The sequence below is a fragment of the Triticum aestivum genome, chromosome 7B (genome assembly GCF_018294505.1).
Source record: "Triticum aestivum cultivar Chinese Spring chromosome 7B, IWGSC CS RefSeq v2.1, whole genome shotgun sequence".
Classification (NCBI taxonomy): domain Eukaryota; kingdom Viridiplantae; phylum Streptophyta; class Magnoliopsida; order Poales; family Poaceae; genus Triticum; species Triticum aestivum.
The window spans coordinates 644,040,621-644,051,531 of record NC_057813.1 but is presented as its reverse complement, the minus strand read 5'-3'; the positions used below and the strand labels follow the sequence as shown (position 1 = coordinate 644,051,531).

Here is a 10,911-nt window from a genome sequence, read left to right as displayed (position 1 = left end):
TTATGGCATTTAATTGTGTGTTTTGCTTGGTTGTGGGGAGCAGGGACGGTGTACCTGGACCATGCCGGCGCGGCGCTGTATTCCGAGCCGCAGATGGCCGATGTCGTCAAGGACCTCACCTCCAATGTCTATGGCAACCCTCGTATCCTTGGCTCGCGTTGTCGAGAGACATTGTTTTATTTCCTGTTATCGATGTATGTGTTGCGAGTTCTTGTGGATGTGCTCCTTGACATGTTTGTTAGATAGCCAGAGTGACTCGAGCATGGCCGCGAGCGATGTCGTTACTGCTGCGCGCCATCAGGTACCTTTCTTCTGGCTTGTATCTAGTCAGTCCTGTCCCCATTCATGTCCCAATGTGGCCACTTGTGTCTATCTCAACTTACTGTAAATTTAGAAATGCTCAAACTGCATATAGCTAAATTAGGAGAGTATTGATGAAGTTTGCACCTGTCATTGTGATTGAAAGTTGAAAGATACTGTGATTTGCCGACATCTTGCTCTATTCCGTGCATTTGAGTAAGTTTGCAGTCAGCTTTTTTTTTTCTTGGTTATGATGCAGACTTTATCTTACACAGGTCCTAAAATACTTTAATGCATCTCCAAGAGACTACAAATGCATATTCACCTCCGGGGCAACAGCGGCTCTGAAACTTGTTGGTGAATGTTTTCCATGGAGCAGAGAAAGCTGTTACATGTACACAATGGAAAATCATAATAGTGTACTTGGGATAAGAGAGTATCCTTCTGTTAAAATTCTCAGTATCAGATCACAACTTTACTGGTTTGGCTGTTGAAGCATATAACCTCTGATGACATACAAGCTGCAATAGCACGACGGGTTCCTTATCAATTCAGTATTACCAATAGTTTCTCTAATTTGATTTTAGGAAAAAAAATGTTCGCATAGAGTTGAGAAGTTCATGTTGATGCAGGGTATCTTGTAGAATTTGTGTGTCCTTAATGTATTTGTAGATATGCTCTGACCAAAGGAGCAACTGCATTGGCGGTTGATATTGAAGAGGATAAGGGTCTTGAAAAGAACCATGGAAGTCCTAGTTCTGATTTGTTTAAGATCTCAAGACACTCAAACCAAAGAAGAGGTGGAGATGTCCTTCCGCAGAATTGTCAGAATGGAAGCCTTTCAGCGGCTTCAGGTAAAGTTTTGTCAGAATTGCATCTCTCGTTCTTCACATACTATCAAGATCTTATGTTCAGTTATAATAGTTGATCAGTGGGCTGGAGCTTATATTTTGTATAGAATTTGATTGACTCGCTTTATCTTCTTTAGATTTTTCTTTTTTAAGACAACTATGAAACTTCCACAAGCTAGATGCAACTTATTTGTCCGCATTCCGGGAATGTTTTCTAATACACAAGTTTTATTTATTTAATTGGCATTTCAAGCCCAATTGTTGTACCATGTAATGTACACAAATAACTCGAATATCTAACTGCAGAAATTTGCTTCAAACTCTGAAAGTGATTATGTGGAACAAGAAAAAAAAAGGAAAATCTACAAATGAGTTACAAATACCAAAAACGGAAGCCAAATTTAAAGTTGCACTCAGTTAACTGAACATCAGTGCTGGTGTAGTTATTATCATTTTTAAATCTTAATTTATTTTTTCTCCCTGTGGTGTAGAAAACAATTGGAATCTGTTTGCATTCCCTTCTGAGTGCAATTTCTCCGGACAGAAATTCAACCTCAACTTGGTCAAGCTTATCAAGGAAGGAAATCTCGTGGGGCTTCAGCAGCAGCAGTAAGATGGTTGATAAATGTGACAGCCATGCTTTGGACAAGACAATCAATTTCTCTAGAAGGGTTATCACCCTCTTTTAGTGGAACTTCAGGTACCTTGACCATACTTACTAATTACACAAAAATGCAGGGGTCAATGGATGGTTCTGATAGATGCTGCCAAAGGATGTGCAACTGAACCACCAAATTTAGATGTCTATCCTGCTGATTTTGTTGTCTGTTCGTTCTACAAGGTAAATCTATATGCACCTACTATTGTCTTGAAATCTTGGTTCTAGAGATGTGACCAATGCTATATTTTGGTAAACTTGCAGATATTTGGCTATCCAACTGGTCTTGGTGCTCTAATTGTAAAAAACGGTATGCAACAAGCATTATCACTTTAACTTGGCATAATAGCTATGTTGTATTTCACATGCTATAAACTACATTAAATAGCCTAACATCAATCTTTATCTGGTTGCTGTCAATCCTCCTAATAATGTCAACTTTATGACATCTTTCATATTTTCTGTTTTGTCAGAGGCTGCCAGTTTGCTGAACAAGACATACTTCAGTGGAGGTTTTGTGTTGCCCTACTTAATTTATATGTTCTATTTATCTTATGTCTTGTTACTAATTAAGTTTCTGAATTTGTGTAACATCTGTAGGAACGGTAGCTGCTTCAATTGCTGACATTGACTTTGTTCAGAAAAGAAAGAGCATCGAACAAGTACTTGAGGATGGAACGATCTCGTTCTTGAGCATAGCTTCTCTTCGGCATGGTTTTAAGATAATTGAGATGCTAACTACCCCCGCAATTGCACGGTATCTATTCAAGATAGTTTGGTCCTAATATTCTGTCCTGGATGTTCTCTGTAAACACCCTCTTCTCTTGTAGGCACACATCATCTCTTGCTACTTATGTGAGAAAGAAAATGCTGGACATGAAGCACAGAAATAAGAAAAATGTTTGTGTAATCTATGGACAACAAGCTTCTAAGGTATCTTTTTTTTTTCCGAGAAAACGCAAAAGACTTTTGCGTTTCATTGTATTGAAAAGAAGGAGTTTGGTACAAAAGCAAGGTTATTTTGATGCCTTCTTTAAGAGTTCATGTTGCTGTTTTTGCGTTTCTTCCATTGGTAGAGAATGGCCATCATCAATATCAGAGCTAGACAGTATGAACATGATGTTCTAGGCTTCTTACCTGTAATATGTTAGCTCTGTTCATTCTTTATATGACATGCTGTAGGTGGCAGATCTGAAGATGAGCCCTACGATCACATTCAATTTGAAAAGAGAAGATGGCACCTGGTTTGGATACCGTGAGGTGGAGAAGCTTGCTTCCTTATCAGGAGTTCATCTGCGTGTAAGTGTATAACTATAGACCGAGCTTCCATTTTATTTATGTTGTGGCCTTCTACTCACGTTGTTTCCTTGGCTGATTTTCCCTCTGATGTCTTGCAGACGGGTTGCTTCTGTAACCCTGGGGCTTGTGCTAAGTATCTTGGCCTGTCGCACTTGGATCTAGTTTCCAACTTTGAGGTACACCATACAGACTTAGTTAACACAGAAATAGGCATATCATTATAAACGTTTCACCTCTAAATAACGTGAATGTGTGCTTACTTGCCAGGCTGGGCATGTTTGTTGGGATGATAACGACGTAATAAACGGAAAACCAACTGGTGCTGTCAGAATATCATTTGGGTATATTTCCACTTATCAAGATGCGGAGGTGTGATTTTAATAAGTTTGCAGTGACATTTATCAAATTTCCATTACATAGATCTTCTCGAAGAAGTAATCAGTAATCTCACAACCTTTCCTTTTTCTAGGAATTTCTCAAGTTCCTGCAGTCTTCTTTTATGTCTAAACCAATCACACTCAATAATGGGCGCACGTTGCATATGAACACTCTTAACTTACTAGGTAATTTTTTTATCATATACAATTATTGATGGATTGCTTATCTGTTGGTATGCATTGACAGTGTAGTTCATATACTTTTTAATTGCAGACAATCAGAGTCAAAAAGTTGTTCCAGATGTTCGCTTAAAGTCCATAATTATTTATCCTGTGAAATCTTGCCAAGGATTTAGTGTGCAAAGTTGGCCGCTGGCTGCTGGTGGTACGTGTACATTCTATAGCATGGGTTATTCTTTCATGTGTACCTTTGGTTACAGTGATTCTGATGCCATATGCTGACACTTTATGAACTATGCTGTCTTTTTTACTTAGGTTTAAAATATGACAGAGAATGGCTTCTCCAAGGATCAGGTGGTGAAATTTTGACCCAAAAAAAGGTAACTAAACTGCTTTCTGTATGTGTTCAACCTTGTGGGTAACGCCTCAATGCACAACCTTGTGTTCAACCTCGCAAAAGAAGAAAGCACAAACTTGCAAACTGAGGGCATGATTTGTAACTACCCACTACTTTCTCCATTTTGTTTCTCCTTGCGAATCTCAGACATGAATGGAGAAAACTTGAATAGAATAGCATTTTAACTTTTTATTATATTTGTTCAAAGTTTGCGAGTCTGTCTGTCAGGATTTCTTCCGGTCTTAATCGTGTTTCATATTCTTCAGGTACCAGAGTTGGCCTCTATCCGCACATTGATCAACCTGGAACTTGGAAAGCTCTTTGTAGAGTCACCTAAACGAAAGGATAAATTGCAGATTTCTCTTCTGGAGAATCTGACTCATCTAACTGCAGAAGTAGATGTGTATGGCCAAAGGTAAGAACCGTACCGGTTTTTACAACTATCGGATCAACTTCCTTTACATTCACCATTTGGGGTTGGGTTTAATTGATGTTGCCTTTTTATTTGGAGCGGTATCGAGTTTTTCACGTGGCTTCAGACTTTGAATAATCCTGGAATTTGCTTCAGGTACGAGGTAGAAAGTTATGATGAGAAGGTAAACACATGGTTCAGCGAAGCTATTGGACGCCATTGTACCTTTATGAGATGTTCAAGCTCCAAGAACAGTTTCTGCACATCTACTGGCAAGAACGGTCGTCTATGCAGGGACACTCGAAGCAAACTTAGTTTTGTCAACGAAGGACAATTGCTGCTAATATCTGAAGAGAGCGTCTCTGACCTCAACAGTCGGCTTAGTTCAAGTATGCAACTTTCTTTCCCTGTTCCCTACTTGTGGCAAAATGACCAAAAAGGGTTCTAATTGTTGATTGAAATCATTGAATAACTAGCAATTTTGACTGCCTCAGATAATATAGTCTTGTTTGCACAGCATTTTCTTGGGATAACGTGATGTAAGCATTTTGCAGGCAATGGAAATGGTAAGCAGCACGTTCTTGTTGATGCAATGAGATTTCGTCCCAACATTGTTATCTCTGGGTCGACGCCATACAGAGAGGACAACTGGAAGAGGCTTCACATTGGAGATGCCTATTTTACTGTAAGTGTGCTTTTCCTCTCAGATTCCATTGATAGAAGGGCTTGTTGTGTAAACAATTGAACTTACTTGTTATAACTTCAGATTGGTCATATATTAAACCACGAAAGACAAGCTCCTTGATTTGACAAAATCATGAGGCCAGCTATTTAGATGTATCACACCTGTTCACCAAAAGTTACTGAATCACTCCTTCCATTTGTCTGACTGTTTGTGTGCAGTCCATGGGAGGATGCAACCGTTGCCAGATGATCAACCTACACCAGAACGCGGGGCAGGTGATCAAGTCGAAGGAACCGCTGGCTACGTTGGCCTCCTACCGACGAGAAAAGGTGAGCCGCCTGCCTGTTGAGCGAGCCGGCACTTGCGTTTTTCGCCTTGTAATTTTTTATGCTCTTCATACGCTTCCAGGGCAAGATTTTGTTTGGTGTCCTGTTGAACTATGAAGACGGTTTGAGCGGAGGAGAGGAGACCGTCGCAGAGAGATGGCTCCAAGTAGGGCAAGAAGTGCACGCTTCGACAGAGTGATTTCGTGTACAGATACAGAGGCAGCACCCGCGCCAGAAAAAGGTGTTTGGCAATGAGTTTTTTTAAATGCCCGTATGTAATATTTTTGTATACGTACATCCTGCCTTTCAGACAGGAAAAAGAAGTTGAAACATGTGAAAAATGTATAGTTGTAAATGGTTCAGATGCCAGTCGCTCAGAACTGATGTTCCTATGAACATGACAGTTGTATAACAGCATGCCAGTTTTGTATTTGTAACCATGGAACACAGCCGAGTATTTTAAAACCGAGGAACATGAACACAGCCGATTCCAGAACTGAATTTGGTAACAACTACTGAGACATGAACTCATGGTAATTCCGAAACTGAAATTGGTAATAACAACTGTTCAGGACAAGGCAAAAAGGGACAATGAGACATCTCAGTGTGCTTGCTGTAAGGTGCAACGTCAGCTCACTCACTGCTCAGTGTCAGCAGTCACAAGCTACAACAGTATTGTGTATGCAGCAGAAAGGGTGTTACAGAGAGACAGGACAGCTAAGTAACATTTCTTACATCTTATAAGCCTCTACCAGAGGTTGATGATGTTCATAGCAGCAGTATAACACCTCTACCGTTTGTATGTAACATTGCATCACGGTGAAGGCGGCGAAAGTTTGGTGGCAGGTTCAAAGGTATATGGTGGAGTGACAAAAAAAGATATGGCATTCAGGAGCTTCAAAGGTTGAGGACTGACATATATCAACATTCCCTCCACCATCAAGTCTCCTCCTCTACAAGGAACAAGTCTCCTCTGATAAGCTTCCTGTGTTAGAACCATGATGTTAGCACCGGATCAGTGAAATGCGCAAAGGGTTGGGTGGCAAGTAGCTTGATGCATGGCAAAAGAGCTGAAAAAAAAGCAAAAACAAAGGCCAAAATTGCGTTCATGTATAGAAAGGAACAAACCTCGGAGCGCTAGGCTGCTCATCCGACAGAACCCTCAGCAGCCTCTCCTCGAACGGTGTCGCATGCCAGCTGACCTTTTGATCCTAACACCAGTGACATCTTAGAATGGTTAGCTCGTGTTAAACCATACGTTTGGGTATGCGCTACTAGACAAACCCATGAACCATCAGCACATACCTCCTTGTACTTGGTGGTTGTGTTTGGAATGCCGTTGCCGTCCCATGCCTTGGGAAACCTTGGAGTAGGGTTCTCGACATCTGCGTCCATCCCAGAAGCTGCCGTGAAGACAGGGCTCTCCGTGAAAAGCGCGATCTCATCATGCAGTTGGTCGGAAGCAGATGAAGTGACAACGCCTTGATTCTCATTGTCTGTGGATGAAGGTTTCAGCCAGTGGGTCAGACTCATTGCAGCACGCTTTTCACCTGAATTTGATTTTGATAGAGCTCCACCATCCAACAGATTTGGGCTTCTGGTTTGGCACTTCGACTCCTCCGAAGGGGGTGATCCTTTTTCTTGGTATGAAGCATTCTCACTGGGAAAACTGAATGGCAGAGATTTTGAGAATCCCACCTTAGTGACTGAATTCGAAGAGGTCTGCTGCAGTTTCTTGATATGATCAGCTCCCAAATTTGTACGTTTTGGAGAACTGGAGGGCAGCATTGGTGAAGAATCTTCTGACGGTTCCACTTGCTGAAGCTTGTTCTCAATGGGTCTCAAGACAGGATAGACAAATTGTTTGCGGGTGCGCACACGCTTCCTAGACATAGTAGACCCTGTGAGTGAAGCATACATTGTTCCAGGGGTCTGCATATCATCTCTGAGAACCAAAGGTGTCGGGAAGGGTGAACCATTGCAGTCAGAGAACCTATTCTGCATGCTCCAGAATGGGGACTTATTGCGGAGAACTGATCGAGGAACAGAATCAAGTGATTTATCTCGTGAAACTTCAAGTTCACTCATCAAATCCTCCTCGCATTTGAAGCTGAAAGGTTGAAATAGACATCAATTATAAATATCATCAAACCATGTTAAAGAAAGTCCAAACACATAGGAAAACCGGGGCAGTTATTACCATCCAGATGAATTAAATCCAGTTCCTCCCATTGCCAGTGCATTGATGGACATGTCATCAGACTGCATATCCAAAAAGAAGGCATCAGATATATGAAACTAGTAACAAAATTATTCCATAGATACTGTCCCTACCTCATTAGCGGATTCAGAATTACTTTCATATGACACATTCCAAAGTTCAGCCGGGGTTTGCGATATTGTGCCGTACAACTGGAGGTGAACTGCCTGGGTGGATTTATGAGCCACATGAAAATTCAAATTAGGATAGAATATAAAAACGCCTTAGTTCTTGGAATATTTTACATACTCCCAAGCTCTGAAAACAAAGTCAGGTACTGCCAGAACGTAAAAAGTAAACAAATGCAGAAGAAAAGAAAAAGAGATCAGAACAGACTACATTTTGGTCAATAATACCAACACCAGTGAGCTTTCCTAATAAGATAGGACTAGGAACGATGAAAATTTCTGGACTAAGCCCCATATGTTCCAATGCGTAAAATAGAATTATTATCAGCAGGTGCAATGAATCAAGCTCGTGAACTGTTGAAAACACTGGATTTACTTATACAGCTACAGGACAATTAAAATGTAACTTTTACATTTATACTTTACAAAAATGCAAATGTACATACAGCTGTGTGTATATTGGCTATGCCATACGCACATTTGCTTTCATGCAGTCAAAAAGGAACACAGGAAGTTTCTATTTTTATAACCAGAACATATAAAAAGAATGATTTACCATATAGAACACCCAGTCCATGAAATTCCAGAACCATCCTTTTATTTGGTCATAACATATAAAGTAGTTATTTGCAGTGTGCATTTGACAAAATACACTAACTAAAGCACTTGCCATGGAAAATTGTATGCCACCGCTAGTAGGTACAGTACAAATACTGGGTATACTTAAACCTCTTCATATAAACTACCATAATGCTGAACACAGAAATACAGCACAATCAAATTCAACCCAAACAGTTACCTTGTATCAGATGGAAACCTAAAGGTAACACAAACTACAATAAAACAATGAACCTAGATCCGTCGAACTACACTGGGACCATAAAAATGGTTGCACAAACATTCCCCACATGTGTGACTCGAAGAAGGGACATAAGATCATTCAGTTATCAGGTACTGTGTAAACTTAATCTCTCCATCTAAACTATCCACATACATTGTGCGCGTCAGGGAAATACAGTACCATATGCAATACCCCAGTCTATGAAATTCCAGAACCATCCTTTTATTTGGTCATAACATATAAACCATCCTTTTATTTGGTCATAACATACAGGAAGTTTCTATTCTTATAACCAGAAGATATAAAAAGAATGATTTACCATATACAACACCCAGTCTATGAAATTCCAGGACCATCCTTTTATTTGTTCATAACATATAAACTAGTTACTTGCAGTGTGCATTTGACAAAATACACTAACTAAAGCCCTTGTCATGGAAAATTGTATGCCACAGCTAGTAGGTGCAGTGTGATTCTGGGCAAACCTAAACCCCTTCCTATAAACTACCATAATGCTCAACACAGAAATACAGGCACGATCAAATTCAATCTAAAGTGATACCTTGTAGGCTGTAGCAGATGGGTACCTAAAGGTAACAAATATTACAGTCAAAAAGTGAAGCTAGATCCGTCGAACTACAATGGGACAGTCAAAATGGTCTTACACAAACATTCCTCACATGTGTGACTCGAAAAAGGGGCCTCAGCTCATTCAGTTATTAGGTACCGTGTAAACATAGTCTCTCCATGTAAACTAGCCACATACGTTTTGCGCATCAGGGAAATACAGTAACAGATATGCAATCACAACATCAGCCTGGAACCACAATCTGACAGTCACTGTAACTGTACTAGCTATCACCAGGCACTGTGTGAACCTGATCTCTCCATCTATAAACCATCCACACACATCGCGCGCATTGTGGAAGCACAGGCGCAATTTGCAAAGCTGATGCTCTCAGCCTAGGAACTACAACCTGACGGTAACAAGAACCGCACATCCATTCCCCACGTGTGACTGAAAAAGTAACAGAGATTCATTTAGCTGTGCTCCGGTATGCGTACCTCTCTCCTAAGCTCCTCATCGGTGTCATCGCCACCTGCCAACTGCTCATTCGACCCTGTGCTCTCTGCAAAACCTGAAACAACACCACGCACGCATGGAACGAACGGCAAAGTGGTTAACCACAGCACACCAAATTCATACGGCCGGAATCGCGAATCTGAGGGAGTAAATCGAGGATACGTACCTTTCTCCTCGTCCGAGGCCGGGAGCGCCTCCCCTCCCCGGCCCTTGGGCACGAGCGGATCCTGCACAGACGCGAACGCACCAAGAAATTCATCACCGCCTGGGCTCGGAGCACGAACGAATCGAAGAGCCGGACGCGGGGGAGAGGGAGAGGGGGAGGGAGAGGTAGGGTTGGCTTACCCGGTGGGCGGAGGCGGGGCTGTCGGGGCCGGGGCGGCGGCGGCGGAACCAGGAGAGGAAGCAGTCGACGAGGACGGCGTCGAAGAAGGCGACCACCGCCCTCACGAGCGCCTCCGCGCAGCCGCACATCGGGGCTCCGCCGGGGGCCTAGGGTTCCGCCGCGCCGCCGTCGGATCGGAACGGGAACGGGACGGGGACGGGGACGGGGACGGCCGTTTGAAATGGGACACACGAGGAGGAGGAGGGGGCCGGAGAGAGGTAGCCGTAGTGAAACTCGAAGAAGCTCGGGTCAGCGGGCCGGGCCCGGGGGTTTCGGCCCGGTTCGTCAGCAGGGCTCAGTTCGTCACCGCGGCCCAGGCCTTCTGTCGTCACTGGGCCGTCCCGTGGTAGTCTGCCTGGGCCGCAGATGCGTTCGGGCAACGGACGAACGAACGGGTCGCGGTCGCGGGCTGTGTGGTGCGACGCGACGTGATTTTGACCGCTGCGGTGGATTCGGGGTGGGAGACAGGTCGGCGTCGAGAACGAGCGAGGAACACTGTACACACGAGGAAAATGGCTCCCCGACGCCGACTGTTCACCGGCCGCGGGGATTTCCTGCGGGTTCCGGCGACGAACTCTGCGGAAAAAGATGTGGCTGCGAGCTAGGCTTGGCACCGCCTCTTTGACATTGCACCTAGGAGGAAAGAAGTTACGTGGGGATCCGCTCAAGTTACTTGTCAATTAACTCGCCGCCTCCGGCCCCTTCTCCCTGCCTTCCCGAGTTTTCAC

The 10,911-nt window shown here is 43.0% G+C and overlaps 2 protein-coding genes across 2 annotated transcripts in view; one reads left to right on the top strand and one right to left on the bottom strand.

Annotated features, from left to right (window-relative positions):
- Window positions 1–5,919, top strand: part of LOC123155915 (molybdenum cofactor sulfurase) — a 6,902-nt gene extending 983 nt beyond the window's left edge. The window contains exons 2-22 of the mRNA XM_044574068.1: window positions 44–142; window positions 243–301; window positions 576–736; window positions 973–1,154; window positions 1,643–1,760; window positions 1,890–1,992; window positions 2,074–2,119; window positions 2,283–2,321; window positions 2,410–2,566; window positions 2,640–2,742; window positions 2,992–3,108; window positions 3,207–3,284; window positions 3,376–3,477; window positions 3,578–3,671; window positions 3,760–3,870; window positions 3,981–4,045; window positions 4,329–4,477; window positions 4,631–4,863; window positions 5,029–5,159; window positions 5,378–5,488; window positions 5,568–5,919. Coding sequence (XP_044430003.1) covers window positions 44–142; window positions 243–301; window positions 576–736; window positions 973–1,154; window positions 1,643–1,760; window positions 1,890–1,992; window positions 2,074–2,119; window positions 2,283–2,321; window positions 2,410–2,566; window positions 2,640–2,742; window positions 2,992–3,108; window positions 3,207–3,284; window positions 3,376–3,477; window positions 3,578–3,671; window positions 3,760–3,870; window positions 3,981–4,045; window positions 4,329–4,477; window positions 4,631–4,863; window positions 5,029–5,159; window positions 5,378–5,488; window positions 5,568–5,684 — 2,375 coding nt within the window. The 3' untranslated portion in view covers window positions 5,685–5,919. The remainder of the gene's footprint in view (window positions 1–43; window positions 143–242; window positions 302–575; window positions 737–972; window positions 1,155–1,642; window positions 1,761–1,889; window positions 1,993–2,073; window positions 2,120–2,282; window positions 2,322–2,409; window positions 2,567–2,639; window positions 2,743–2,991; window positions 3,109–3,206; window positions 3,285–3,375; window positions 3,478–3,577; window positions 3,672–3,759; window positions 3,871–3,980; window positions 4,046–4,328; window positions 4,478–4,630; window positions 4,864–5,028; window positions 5,160–5,377; window positions 5,489–5,567) is intronic.
- An 82-nt stretch (window positions 5,920–6,001) lies between these two features.
- On the bottom strand, window positions 6,002–10,376 carry LOC123155916 (protein JASON). Its single transcript, XM_044574069.1, has 8 exons — window positions 10,144–10,376; window positions 9,965–10,025; window positions 9,780–9,853; window positions 7,820–7,912; window positions 7,686–7,747; window positions 6,791–7,595; window positions 6,614–6,696; window positions 6,002–6,470 (listed from the first exon to the last, which is right to left on the bottom strand). The coding sequence occupies exons 1-8, from the start codon at window positions 10,270–10,272 to the stop codon at window positions 6,425–6,427; spliced, it is 1,353 nt and encodes a 450-aa protein (XP_044430004.1). The 5' UTR covers window positions 10,273–10,376; the 3' UTR covers window positions 6,002–6,424.
- Between the last annotated feature and the right edge of the window lie 535 nt (window positions 10,377–10,911).

Bases quoted from the DNA above. Each gene is read 5' to 3' on its own strand.
- LOC123155916 (XM_044574069.1), bottom strand. From the start codon at position 10,272: ATGTGCGGCTGCGCGGAGGCGCTCGTGAGGGCGGTGGTCGCCTTCTTC. The intron at 10,026-10,143 runs GTAAGCCAACCC...GCGTCTGTGCAG, and splicing joins GCCCCGCCTCCGCCCACCGG to GATCCGCTCGTGCCCAAGGG. The intron at 7,913-9,779 runs GTACGCATACCG...AAATCCACCCAG, and splicing joins ATGAGGAGCTTAGGAGAGAG to GCAGTTCACCTCCAGTTGTA.